At 54.7% G+C, this 14288-nt stretch overlaps 1 protein-coding gene across 1 annotated transcript in view; it reads right to left on the minus strand.

The window, feature by feature from the left end:
• Positions 1–3324: 3324 nt before the first annotated feature.
• Positions 3325–14288, minus strand: part of TTYH2 (tweety family member 2) — a 36556-nt gene continuing 25592 nt past the window's right edge. The window contains exons 7-14 of the mRNA XM_025467883.3: positions 13438–13507; positions 13121–13176; positions 12765–12857; positions 12430–12522; positions 10781–10923; positions 9927–10112; positions 9414–9492; positions 3325–5305 (exon numbers count right to left, since the gene is read on the minus strand). Coding sequence (XP_025323668.3) covers positions 5225–5305; positions 9414–9492; positions 9927–10112; positions 10781–10923; positions 12430–12522; positions 12765–12857; positions 13121–13176; positions 13438–13507 — 801 coding nt within the window. The 3' untranslated portion in view covers positions 3325–5224. The remainder of the gene's footprint in view (positions 5306–9413; positions 9493–9926; positions 10113–10780; positions 10924–12429; positions 12523–12764; positions 12858–13120; positions 13177–13437; positions 13508–14288) is intronic.

The raw sequence follows: 14288 nt of genomic DNA on the forward strand, positions 1-14288 counted from the left end.
ACCGGGGCTGCCCCTATATCTAGTTTTGAATCAAGTTTTATTTTGTTGTTGTTGATTTCTCTATTTATTCTGGATATTAATCCCTTATCAGATATATGATTTGCAAATGTTTTCTCCCATTTCGTGGGTTGCCTTTTTGTTCTGTCAAAGTGTCTTTTGGTGGCTCCAACTTGTCTCTCTCTCTTTTTTTTTTTTTTTTTCATTATTTGTACCTTTAGGGTCGTGCTCCAGAAATCATTGCCAAATCTGATGTTGTGAAGCTCTTACCCTATGTTTTCTGCTAAGGGCTTCATAGTGTTAGGTCCTACATTAAGGTCTTTTATCCGTTTTGAGTTGATTTTTGTATTTGTTATTAGGTAAGGGAGCAACTTAATTTTTTCCCATGTGGATATCCAGTTTTTCCAGCACCATTTGTTGAAAAGATTGCCTTTTTCCCCATTGAATGCTCTTGACCCCTCCTTTTTTAAATTAAAGATTTATTTATTTTAGAAAGTGGGGGAGAGGGAGAAGGGGAGAGAATCTAAGCAAACTCCCTGCTGAGCATGGAACCTGACATGGGGCTTTATCTTATGACCCTGAGATTATGAACTGAGCTGAAACCAAAAGTCAGACACTTAACTGACTGCACCACCCTGGTGCCTTAACTCCCTTGTTGAAAATCATTTGAACATGTCTTTGAGGATTTGTTTCTGGACTCTTTTTTTTTCCACTGGTCTCTGTGTCTGATGTCATGCCAGCATTTCTCTCTTAATTATAGTGGCTTTGTAATGAGTTTTGGAAACAGAAGTGTGAGTCTTTCAGCTGTGTCCTTCTTTTTCAAGATTCTTTTGCTTATTTGGGGCCCTAGGAGATTCCATATGGATTTTAAGATGCGTTTTTCTATCTCTGCAAAAAATGTCACTTTTCAATGAGGCCTTTGGGAGGTGATTAGTCATGTGATGGAGCTCTCATGAATGGGATTAGCATTTGTATAAAAGAGACCCCACAGAACTCCCTAGTCCCTTCTGCCATGTGAGAACATAGAGAAGAGCCACCATCTATGAACCCGGAAGCCTTGCCTATTTGTAAACTCAGTGAAGTCAAGGGCCAATTTGCCTTAGATGTTTCTGTAGTCCCCAAATTTAGAGAAGGTGATGTGCTTCTCTAGGTCAGCAAACTGTAAACTACTATAAGAGGAAATATTTTAGGCTGCAGATTAAGAAGAAAATCAAAGACATTTTGTAGATACTTATATGATAAGGGAGAAAACATTTCCCACACATTCTTGATTAACAAATCAAAATATAATTTTTCTGTAATACAGGCTTATTAATGAGAAGAGTGGAATTCTTTGGAAGGGAGATAACATTTTGTTTAACTGAAGTTCAGAATTAGTATTCTCTACTGTCAAAATCAGTTGCAAATAACTGATTTAAAAAAAAACATTAAAAAAATATAGAAGCTATGCTTACAGGTCATATAAGGCAGCAGGTCAGACTAGGCTCACAGGCAATAGTTTGCTAGCCCCTGTGCTAAGCAATCAATGCATTTTTGAAGGGAGAAAATAGAAATTTGAAAAGGAGAGGAGAGGAAGGTAAATGCTCCTGATGTGTGTGTATCTGTCAGTGGGCACACAATGTCTCTCGAGGGTTGCTGCATCAGCAGTTTAGAGCCAAGAGGCAGTGATATTGCTCCTGCTGCTTTGAAATATGAGACCTTGAAGTTTGGGAAGAGGGAAAACGCACAGCACAGCATAGTTTAGGACTGCTGGAGATGAGTCGGCTTTGGAGCAGGGACCACTCTGCCACTGCTCCACATGGCGAAGTTGGCCCTGAATGACAAACACACACCCCTGTTCCTGGCAAAGGCTCTGTTTACAGAGGGGCCCGATGAAGTTCATTACTTTGGGAGCAGGATCCTGGGTCTGGGTCGGGGCTGTTCAGAGATGTTTAGAAACAGTGAGACTGAGCTGGCAGGCTGGCAGGTAGAAGACTGCATGGCTTGGCAGAGAGGCCTATTCACCCCCCTCCTTTCCCTCGAGACAGGAATGCAGAAATGCAGCTCGAAGGGTATCACACGTGGGGACCCAAACCACCCTGGAGCTTGTGCACTCCCATGTGGCCTCCTTCCTACTTCGTGCAGAGCCTGCCTGCAGCTTGGGTCTTCTCTGCAGATCCCAGAGTCAATGAAAGCCCACAAAGTGAATCTCATTTGAGTATTGAATTGCAGTTACCTTTAAAAAAAATCAGATTTGGCGGTGGGGGTGGGCGGGGGGAGGGCGGGGAGGCGGTGGGGGAGTGGCACCTGGGTGTCTCAGCAGGTTGAGTGTCTATCTATTGATTTTGGCTCAGGTCCTAAGATTGAGCCTCACGTCAGGCTCTGTGCTGATCAGGGAGTCTACTTGAGATTCTCTGTTTTCTTCTCCCCTCTAAAATAAATAAATCTTAAAAAAAAAAAATCAGGGCGATCCCTGGGTGGCTCAGTGGTTTAACGCCTGCCTTTGGCCCAGGGTGTGATCCTAGAGACCCGGGATCAAGTCCCACGTCAGGCTCCCTGCATGGAGCCTGCTTCTCCCTCTGCCTGTCTCTCTCTCTGTGAATAAATAAATAAAATCTTTAAAAAACAAAACAAAACAAAACAAATCAGATTGGTTTCTCCATTGCTCCAAGCCTTTTCCCCATTGCTCTTGGTGTCCTGAGCCGAGAGAGAAAGGCACCTGTCCTGCTAGATGGGGTGGGGGAAACATTCCTACTTCAGAAACGCCCTAGTTCTGACGCTCAGCTTTGAGGGATGAGCAGTTCTGAGGCTGGCATGTTCTGCTGTACAGAACCCGTTGTATCACGTCTCAAGTGCTCCAAAGGATGTCTAAGCTGCTCCCTTCAGGAAGTTCCTTGAAATGCAGTTGATTCTGGGAGCCTAGGCTGCTGTGCAGAAGAGTAAACAGGGTGTAGGGCCACAGGCACAGAGTTGGTGTCCACCCTGTGCGAAGGGTACAGAGCATCTCAGGTGCCCCTGCCCAGAGACACCCCCATGGAGACACAACTTTGGCACAGAGTGCAGCAAAGAAAGACCCACGGGAAAGCTGGGTGAGCTTGCAGCAACCTCACATCTCACCTGGGGGATGTGACCACTGCCCCAACCCCATAAAATTGGACAGAGGTGCCCGGCTTGGGCTCTGGGTTGGACACCTGGGCTTGGCCGCTTGCTCCAAGTCCTGTCTTTTAGTTTTTGCACTGCAATCAGTCCAATCTGCAGAGAAGCCCTCCCTCCCATAACCCAGCCTGCAGGGAGCTTGCGGCACTCTCGTTATTTCCTGCTGCGGAGGAAGTCAGACGAGAGCGCACATTTTAGTACAAGTGGTTTATTTCTCCCCAGGTGAGGGCGCACATGCATCAAGCAGAGGTGTGCCCACCTGGCTCCTTCAGGAACTACCCAAAGGATTCTAGTTTAGTTTATACGCATTCAAAACAACTCTACAGTCGCCAACAACAAAATGTTAAGAAGCAACATCTCGACGTCGCAGAGTTCCTATCTGCGTGCGACGTGGCCATACACAGATACGTTTATGGTACACGGTACATACAGGTTAACGCAGGTGAGGCAAGAGTCCAGGCTGCCTTATGGCCCTCTTCTGTCGTAGAGGTGTGGCTGGGCACCAAGAGCTGCTCTGCTGTCAGTGTCCTGATGGGAAAGTGGCTCTTTGAAAATGGAAATGGAGCCCTCGTTCCCAGCCAGGTCATCCCGTGTCCCTGGTTTTGGGTGTGCAAGGCTGCGTGGGCTTCCGTGCTGTGCACTCCAAGTTGCCAGGAGATTAGAAGCACCAGAGACCCTAACCCTGGATCCTCAGCAGGCAGGATGGTGGGTCATTTCCTCCTGGCCAATAAGCTACTTCTCACGGAGCAAGTGGAGCTCAGGGGGCCCAGGACAACGGGATGGAATGGGATTAGGGAAGAAGAGGCCCATCTCAGGGCAACACACATCACCATCCCACTTTGCTAAAACCTTTAAGACAAACTTGCCTGAAGACATAAGGGAGGGGACATTCACTTGGGCAGCCCCCAGGACAGGAGAGTGCGTGCAGTTGTCCCTCTAAGCTTTTCTGTCCTAAAGGGCCTCCCTCCTTGAACGTGATGAACCCACATCCCCACCAAGCAGCAGCTCGGGACAGTATGTCTCATGGTCTCTACTTTGTTTATAAATCTTCCCTTCCTTCAGATCCATAAAGAACTGGCTGATGCCAGCAAAATCTGCAAAGCAATGGCATACAACCCAGGGGTAAGGAATGAGCCCTACATCTATTGTAAAAACTGGATGCACTAGGAGTTTCAATTCTTTGGATAATCAAAATATTCAAAACACTGGGTGGGGGGAGGGAGAGTTAGTGTCGCTTTCAAAGTGTCTATTAATACCTGAGACTGTCCCTATCTGTAGTGAACAAACTCACAGCATTGATTCTGGAATGGAGAGGTGGTGGAGGGTGGTGGGAGAGGGGTAGAAGGTGGCAGCTGTTGCCCACATCCCCACAGGGTCTCACTGTGGAAGCCTTCCAGGGATGCAGCCATGGTCCCCGGCCCTGGGGCCACCCACCGCACAGCTCCCCAGCACCTTCCCTCTGTGGTCCAGGGAGGGTCCGTCTGGCTCCGGGGATCGATTTGGACAGTGTCCCATTGTATCAGAGACATCACCTGCCTTAATCTCCTGATCAGCCCGTCCACCTTTACCTGCAGGGAAACGCTGCCCACCAGCCGTGCAGCCGGGAGGAGAGAGGGGACTCGGAGACAATGGCCACCTGGACCCGCGAGCCAGGTTTGCGGGAGCCAGAGGCCCGGCAATAAGATCCAGGAGGACCTACATCTCTCAGGTGATGCCCGACCTGGCCCTCTTCGATGCCAGCTCCCATCTGGTGAGGGAGAGGATGTAGGGGTGAGCGGAACCAGGCTCCCAGCTTCAGCTTGGCCAAGCACCTGGGGGCATTTCTGGCGTGGACAGGAGGGCGAAGAGGGAGAGGCTGGCCTGAGTCACGGGTCTTCTGTCTGCCTGGGCTTTCGGTTGGGAATCTCGGCTGAGCTCAGGTCGATACCCCCGCATCGCTGACGCTCCTCCGCAGCCCGAGAGCCTGACAATCCTGTGGGCCGGCGCCCAGTCTCCAGATGCCTTTGGTTTCTATTAAAGAAACGCAGCTCGCGTTGGCCTTCATTCAAAACCAAACCGGCTCGGGGAGGCAGGCACCTCTGCAGACAGGGTGTTAGGCTGGAAACTCATTGCCGTAGTGTCTCAGGTGCTCGTCCGCCACGGACAGGTAGGTGGCCCTCATGCTGGGGGAATACTGTGCGAGAGAAGGAAGGGGTCCGGTCAGGGGTGGCCGCACAGGACCCTGCACCAGACCCCGGGCTAGTGAGGGTGCGGGAGCTCCCTGGGGACTGGGGGCAGGGTGGGTCTCTATCATAGGCGTTGTGGGAGCACTAGAGTGGCTTGGCCAAGGCTTCGTTGCTGGCCATGCCTCCAGTCCTGAGCCACCCGGACACCTGGCTCCCAGCCTCAAGTGCAAGACGCCCACAGGCCAGCCACCCTCCCTCCGCTATGGCAGCCACGTCCACTCCGGGGCCCACCACCAGCACCCAGGACCATGTCAAGTGCCCCAGTGCACTGGGGAGCCTGCCTAGCGAGTAGGCTGAGGGGATGGGTCCACGGACTCAGAGACCCACATTCAAATCCCAGTGACCCAGTGACACATCTTCCTCATCCCAGGACCTTGGCTCGGGCTCTCCACCCTCTGCCAGCCTCAGGTGCCTCCTCCGCAAAAGGGACCTGAGTGCCCTCAGCAGTTGCAGGGCAAGGACGGGATGCTAGCAAACAGGTGACGCCCCTTGCACGGCGGTTCTCAAACTCGGCTGTGCATTACAAACACCTGGGAGCCTAAAAAAATCCTGATGCCCAGGCCATGCCCACCAATATTTTTTTTATTGAGGCCAAACCCACACCGCATGAACTTCAACATCTTAAGGTGCCACCAGCATTTTTTTTTTAAAGCTCTTCCAAATGCAGCCGAGTTGGAGAAGCAGTGACCTAACGCAAGGTAAGTTCTGACCGCAGTCTAGCTACGGCTCTGGGCAGAGATGGGGCTTCCCACGTGCCCACAGTTCACATCCCAGGACCTGATTCTGCATTTTGAACGAGCGCCAGATGCTGCTGGTCTGCTGACGTGGAATAGCAGGGTTCAGCAGGACTCGAGTGTCTCCTGGCCAGAGGCAAGTTTTGGGGGGTCCAGGTCCAGGCCATTGACACCAGAGGAGGAACACATGCTCCAGCTAGCGAGGGCTTGGAGGTGGGTGCTGGGGCTCTGCAACCCAAAGGTTCACAACCAGGGGTGATTTTGCCCCCAGGGACATCTGGCAATGTCTGAAGGCATTTTTGGTTATCCCAACTGGTGGCTAGGGAGCAGGGGAGCCACCAATATCAGACAGGTAGTGGCCAGGGAGGTAGCTAAACATCCTGCAGTGCCCAGGGCATCCCCGTCCCCTAGAATGACCCGGCCCATCAATAGCGTGGAGGGTGAGGAAGCCTGTATCAGACTGACGTTCTCCCCGGGGGCTTCCCAGACCTTCAGAACACGTTGGAAATGCTCCACCCCAGATTTCCTGGGGACCAGGAGCCCGTGTTGCAATAAGTCCTCAGATGATTCTGACACACACCCATGTGTGAGCGTCTCCTTGAAGTACTATTCCCCAAACTTCCCAGATGATGAGGATCACTGGCTGCTTGATACACTTAGAACTTCCCAGGTGCCGCCCCGGATCGTCCGCTTCAGCGAGCCTAGAGTCCCGGTACTGATATTCTTAATAATTGCCTGGGTCACTTTTGCCCGCCAAGTCTAGGACATGGTGCCTGAGAGGACACGAGGGATTTCTCGAAGGGAGAGCTGGGGGGGGGGGGCGCATTTCCAGCCAATGGGACAGGCTGTACATTCCGACTGCCTTGCTTGCTATCACCCCCGTAGTGAAATCCCCGTCTGTGCCAGAGATGCGGCTGGCAGAGGGAGGGAACCATCCAAACATGAAATGTGCCAGTTGCCGAGTACTGAGGAGTGTTCAGAGCAGGTGCAGTGGGAGGGCAGGGAGAGCCAGCTGTGCCATCTATGGGGGTGAACATCCACACCCTCATGCTAGGGGTTGTGGTCAGCACCACCTGCCGATGCCTCTGCACCCCTTGCATGGCAGGTGATGGTGGGGAGGGTTCCTCCCTGGGGCAAGTAGAGCTGGGTGGGGCAGGGCAGCCAACTCTGAAGCAGTGAGAGTTCCTGAGCAGGTCTGAACTCTGGGGAGGAGAGGGACTCTGTCCTTGAGCCTTGCAAATAAGGTTAGCTCTTGATTATCTCTGCTAATGGCAGGGAGAGTGGCCTGGATCTTTCAAAACAGAAGGTAATCCAAAAACCATTTTTATTTGGCATCCCAGTGTACTGAGTGATTCTTCATGCACAGCAGCAGATTTCCCCCTAATTATGTTTCGCTCAGATTATTATTAAAATCAATCTGCATTCCTGGGCCTGCAGCAGCTGGTAGCAGGAGAAGGAACCCAGGAGGCATCTGGGTAGAGAAAGCCAGGGTGGGAATTTAAAATGTTGGCTCTGACCATCCCACTGTCCCTTCCTGAGGACCCCGGGACTCAAGAGCTGGGCCTGGGTCTGGGGCTGTGCGGCTAAGGAGAGCAGGGGAGGTGCTCTGGGCAAAACCCAGCAAGATGGGGTGATGGTGGGAAAGAAGGGGGACTGGTCAAGGTGGGGTCTCTCAACCATGGCACTGGGGACAAGTGGGGCTGGATCTGTGTGGTCAGGATGTGGTGTGTGTGGAAGGATGCTGAGCAGCATCCCTGGCCTCTACCTGCTAGGTGCTCATAGCACCTGCCCCTCCAATTGTGACAATCAAAAATGCCTACGGACAGGCCAAGTGTCACCTGGGGGACAAACAGCCCTGGGGTGAAAACCCTGCTCAGAGGTGGCTCACATGCCACCTGCTGCACCGGACCTCCTCAGATTCCACAGACCAGGAGGGTCAGCTCCTCCCTCCAGGCCCCAAAGCACTTATCCCAAGAGCCTCCCCTCTGCAGGTCAGACAGGTGCTTGTGAGACACTGATTAGGTCTCCACCTCTTTCCCGGGAGCACCATCTGTGTTTGGGGCTGACTCACTGGATGCGAGGATCCTGGTTCTCAGGGCCCGGGCACGTCCTGCAGTCCCCAGCGCTTCTAGCTCAGCAGCTGGACGGCCCCTTCCAAACCCCCTGAATTCACGTGCCTCGTGTCCGGCCAGGCGGAGGCAGGGGCGCCTCCCCAACAGATGCTGAGAACTCTGCTGCGAACCTCTCCCCATCGCAGACTCCTGGACTTGCTCTCTGCTCCCCTCCCACCCCCACATCTTATAAATGCCTTAGCTTGTGGAGAAGGTGGGGTGGGAAGAGGGTGTAAAACAAACAGCTCCCATTTAGAGCATCTACGGCACCACACACACACACACACACACACACACACACACAGTGATCGAAATTCCCCCCACAGTGAGGTGTGTGCTGTTACCATCCCCCTTCTACAGTGGGGAAACTGAGGCACACAGAGGCGACATGCTTGTCCAAGGTCACAGGGGTCATAAGCAACGAGCTGGGTGTGAACCCAGGCATTTGGTACCGGAGTCCGTGTCCTTGAACTGCACGGTCTCCTGTCTCCACGTGCAACAATGTCCTCTGGGAGAGGACAAAGCCTTTTCTCAGCAACTCCACCCGCTCCTGCCACCGGCTCCTGCCCCGGCCCGGCATCTCTGTTCCCTGGCTGGAGGAAGGGTGGTGTCCCAGCTGCCACCCCACAGCCCAGGGGGTCAAGGGGTTAAAGGCGACCCAAAGCCGAACCATTTCCCTCGAGCAAACAGGATGCACTCTTTCTTTAGATTATTTCCTTCAGCAAACTTATCACTGCAAATGATTTCTCTGTCCCTCTGAGATGTATATAAACCTTCTTATAGGCTAAACCAGGCTCTTGCCAGCTTTACGATCCGGGAACATTTTCTTCAGGGCCTGGGAGCCATCTCATTGGAAGGTAAGCATCACGGAGGACTGTCCCCATCTCTGTGGCAACTAGTGACACTGAGGGCCACCCTAACCTAACCGGCAGATGCTTACGATGGACTGGAGCGACAAAGGTGCTGTGGAGTCTTGCTTGGGGACAGGCATGCACTGGGGTGAGCCTGCCTTGCTACGAGGCGAGCTTCCTGTCTGCCACGACCTTAGTGGATCGTCTGGGATGTGCACGGCAGCCTCGTCCAACAACAAACCTGTTTCATTTTTGTCTACCTTTGCAGAGGAGATTCAACGGGTGGGCAGGAGGGCTCATCTTTAATCATTTCTCCCACAAGGGCCATAGGTGTGATTTTGCCCTGAGAGCCCAGGTTACCGTGGGAGGAGGGGAGCCTCTTCCGATGAGCGGCACGTTCTCGTAGCGTGGGTTCCCGCCGAAGAGCATGGCCTGGTTCCTGCGGGGCCGAGAGGAGAGCTCAGGACGGGGAGGCGTGGTGTGTGGGGACCGGGGTCCTCGGGTTGCTACAGGAGGGGCCCATGGGGGTGCAGGTATGAGCTGGTGCGAGCTGGGGGAGGGAGATGTGCCAGGGAGGAGGTGCGGGCAGGAATATCTGGGAAAGCACTTGGGGAGGCCCAGGAGGGAAGCAGCGGACGGGGTGACGGGGTGCCAGGGGCCAGGAGCAGCACGGCCTGGAGAAATACAGCTTCTGGGGCCTGCGATTTGCCCTGAGTGTCTATGCTGGAAGGCCTGGCATCTACAGGGGGTTCCTCGTCTGGCAGAGGTGCTGTCCTCAGAGCTAGCTCCCGGGGGGCTAGGCGGGGTGGCCCTGCCCCAGCCCCGACGTGTGGGGGCAGGTACAAGGGGATGCCCGGGGAGCCCCTGCCATACATGTACTCCGAGACCGGGGCGTTGGAGATGGTCTGAGCCGGGGGCTGCAAACTGGTCTGGCTGCCCAGGCCGCTGCTGTAGCTGCAGAAGCTGCGAAGCTGCCCCCGAGGTGGGTTGTGAGCGGCGATGCGTCGGGCCTGGGGGTTGAAAGGGTCGTCACTGTCGATGTCGTCATAGTCTCTGTTCCTAGAACAACACACAGGACACAGCCGGCCGTGAGGGCTGAGGCTTGGAGGCAGCGGGATCCTGGTCTGCTTCCCAATCTTTGCTCCCAGGACTCTCTCTGGCCACACGTGTCCCTTTCAGGTGCCTGGAAAACACGGTCCTCTGCCCTGCCTCACACAGATCACTCCGCCAGTTCCCAACTTCACGTCCCCTCCTCCAGGAAGCGCCCCCTGCTGACCCCGTCACACTGACCCTCCCTGCCCTGCTTCCTTTTGTCTGATCTACCCAGAGGCACAGAAATACCATCTCACCTCTACCTCCTCAATGAGAATGTAGGTGCCCCGCTAACAGTGCTACCACCTATCCTTCTTGCCCCTCCAGCACCCAGAGCCCTCATTATCTCACACCACAAAGTCCTGCATGGAAAAGCGGACAAGCAGGGGGACACCAGGTTGTGGAATGACACACCGTCACCATTCTCAGCTCTGCTCCTGCCCTGGCTCCTTGGAATCTCCTTTTGGAGTCTGTCTGGACTCTTCCAGAAGCTTCTGCAGAAATCCAGCCAGCCCGTTCGGGCTGAATACCTGGGTCCCCTGCTGCCATCATTCGTCCCAGATTATCAGTTCCAGGCTAAGTCCCAGAGCAGAGCTTCCTGCATGCTCCCCCGGGGAAGCCCCCAGGCAGCCTACCTGGTGGTTAAGTGCTTCCAGGCCCGAGGCCCCGCACAGATCATGGTGGAGAAGGCCAGGGCAGCCAGGAGAGAGAAGAGGCCAAGGTAGAGCAAGCCCTCAATGCCATCATAGCAGATGCCAGCAAGGGCGTCCAGGTAGTCCTGCAGGAGAAGGACATGCAGCTGGAAGGCAGGTGGGGGCAGAGCCTGGGATCTGAGCTTGTCTCCGACACCCCCTGTCCCCAGGCCTGGGCCTGGCATCTCCTACCTTTCCCCATCCCAAGCCTTTTGTCCAGCCATTAAAGGTCCATACTCTGGAACCCAACAGCAGGGGCTTCTTGGGTTCACTTCTTAAGCACGTGCTGACCACCTACTGTGCACAAGGGTCAGCTCTGGGTATGACAGACACAGCTGCGGGGCAGGCGAGCCAGAAGACAGGCGACATTTAATCTAAGGCCAGCAAGGCAAGGAGTGGACTGTGCCTTGAGCAGATGAGGGAAGGAGACAAGCATGACATGTTCAGAAAAGAAAAAAGGCCAGCAAGAGACAGGATGGAGTGGCGCCAGTTCCCACGAGGCCTTGTAGGCACGTGAGCAGCTTGCATTTGATCAGAAGGTGACGGGATGTGAGGGAAGGGATGTGACCCAACTCACTTTTACAAAGACCGCCGTGTATGAAAGGTCATGGGAGGCAAGGGGGCAAGAGAAGGTGGAGGCCGTCAGGAGGCCACGGCTGTCACCCAGGGGAGCAGGGTGGTGCTTGGATTGTGGCGGAAGTGGGGAGAGAAAAGTGGACGGATTCAAGATACGCCTGTGAGTCTAGATGCTAGGATTTGCTGAGGGACTGGATGTGGGAGGTGCAGAGGGGGAGAGGATACACACATGTTCTCCGCTCTCAAGTCAGAATGGCAGGGTCCAAACCCAAACCCTTGACTTGATGGCTCTGGAACCTTCAGTGAGCTACTTTATAGATCTATAGCTCTGTATGTACGTATCTATCCATCCATCCACACATGCATACAGTTTCCTTATCTATAAAACTGCCCACGAAATAACATGTATTTCACGATATTAACTGTGACAACTAAGGATACAAACCGCCCAGAACAAGGTGAGCACCGAATCAAGTACTCAACAAATGGCAGCTGTGATCATTATATGACCCTTCATGCTAAATCTGTATGGGATGTGATAAGCGTCCACAAGCACTGGCTTACTGCTTGGGGTGGGGTGGGGGGCTCACATACACCCAGATTATTCCCCGCATTAGAGGCTCTCTGGTATTCCGAACTCTTGGAGAAATGACCTGGCAATGAGCAGGGGATGTCCACATGCAGCCAGGGAGATGGACAGGTTGACCAGATGGCTGGGAGTCTGGACAACTGGAGAATAGCCTCCTTCATGTATGTTGGGGTCCCCCAGTGTTCTAGAGTGAATCCTACCCCCATCCCTTGGTACCTTTCATTGACTCTCCTCATCTTAGCTACTTCAGAGAAACAAGAAGCCAGACACCTCTTCTGCCTTCCTACTGTTTGGCTTCTGTGCCATGCCAGGGCCTTGTGCAAGGAGCCCAGGCAACCACTCTCCTAGCATCTCCTGGCTTCTGTCTGGGAAAATGTGGTGTGCCCGGGTGCCCCCACCCGCCTGCCACCCAGGGCCACCCAAGCACCTTGTGTAACCCTCGGCAATCCAGCATGGCTGTCAGCTGGTGAAGGCTGGACTCCGATGAGTTCAACAGGAGCTGGATCCCGAGCAGGTCTTTCTGAAGCAGGAGGAGGCAAACACGCAGAGAGGCCGATAGGCAGACAGTGAGCGGTGGGGGCGGGCTTGCGGACACAACCCCAGGCAGTAGCGTGTGCAAAGAGGCCAGGGAGCGCTCTCCACAGCCTGGCTCTGCGGAGCCCTGGAGCTCGGGAGGGGTGGGGTGGGGTGGGGAGGGTGGTCAGGGTCCAGCTGGGGCTCCCCCTCTTCCAGCACAGATGCTGTGGGAGGCAGCCGCCTTACCTCTGCTGTGGGGAAGAGGGGCACAGCAAACTGCAGCAGGCCGGCCACCTGGATCTGCATGGTGGTGAGCGAGCGCTGGAAGGCGGTCAGTGCCTGGCCGGGAGACACCACAGCCCTGCTGTGAGGCTCCGCTTCCCAGAAGCTGTTCCCCGGCAGCCCTCCCTGATTCCTGCCTTTCCCCTCATCCCTCAGGTTGACAGCAGCACAGTCTTCAAAGTGTGGTCCTCAGACTAGCAGCGTCAGCCTCATAAGGAAGGAAAAAGCACCCAGCCACCCCCCAGCTCACTGGTCGGTGCTGGGACCTGGGGTGCAGAGGAGGCTGTGGGCAGGGTGATGACCAGGCTGGGTGGGCGTACCTGCTGGAAGGGGCTGCTTCCGCTCTGACTGCAGTATAGGTAGTAGCGGGTCACCTCTGCAAGGCAAAGCTATCGGTGTCGGGCGGGAGCGCTCAAGCGACCGGGCCCTCACCCTCCTCAGTGGCCAAGCCAGTCCCCAAACTCCCCAAGGAGGCGCTTCTAACAAATGGCCCAGAGATCCCCCCCCCCCCCCGGACCTAAGGTGTGGGGGTTGGGGGACGGAGGGGGGACCACAGGGCTGAAAGGTGTGGCCGGCCGCGGACCTGGTCTAAGTACCCGGAGCGGCTCTGACAGCAGAGGCTCCGAGGGTTCATTACCTGTGCGGATCTGGCCCTCTGTGACGTTCAGGATGAAGGTGTCGGGAGCCGAGCAGAAGTCACTGGTGCCCTGAGCCAAGGAGAGACGGGGAGCGGTGGAAGAAAGTTCTGACACCAGCCCCCGGCGGGGAGCTGGCGCCCTCAGGCCCCACGGCTTGGACCCCCGCTCTGTCCTCCTTGGGCTCGAGTCCTGGCTCTGCCCCTTCCTAGCTCGGCCTCACTTATAACATGGAGAGAAAAACGCTACCCTCCCTGTGAATTAATCTAAGTAAAACACCCAGGAAGGCGAGTGTCGGAGAGCTCGCACTCTGCAGTGTTAGCTCTTACTCTGTGTCTGAACGATGCTTCTGGGACAGACCTCAGGGACACGTGCACATTGTACAACGCGTGTGGGGGAGTTACTGCACCACGGGCCTCGTTCATCTCGGTTGTGTTTTCGGTCTTGTTGTTATCAAGCTCCACATGCTTTCAGGGTGTCGATTTATGAAGCATCCCCCCTTCTTGCCCCAGACTCTCTTCCTAAAGAGTTATGTTGGCATTGAATCCATCTCTGGGCCTTTAGGTATGGGTTCTGCTCAGGATAAGATGGGGGATTGGGAAGACTGGGGGCTGGGGGTTAGGGGACGTAGGCTCCAGGCTCTGGCAGTGATGAGCTGGAGGGCCCGGGCCCCACAGCATGGCCTGGAGAGGTGACTGCTAAGGGCCATGAGGGAGCTGGAGTCTGCCCTGGGATTGGTGGCAGCAGGAATGCCATCCCCTGAGCCAGGCCTGGGGGTGCAGTGGGACACCAGGTAAAGGAGCCCCTCCCCATCTTTCAGAGCAGCCAGGGGAAGCTCTGGTCCTCCAACCTG

This window comes from Canis lupus, chromosome 9 (assembly GCF_003254725.2).
Source record: "Canis lupus dingo isolate Sandy chromosome 9, ASM325472v2, whole genome shotgun sequence".
In the NCBI taxonomy this organism is placed as follows: Eukaryota; Metazoa; Chordata; class Mammalia; order Carnivora; family Canidae; genus Canis; species Canis lupus.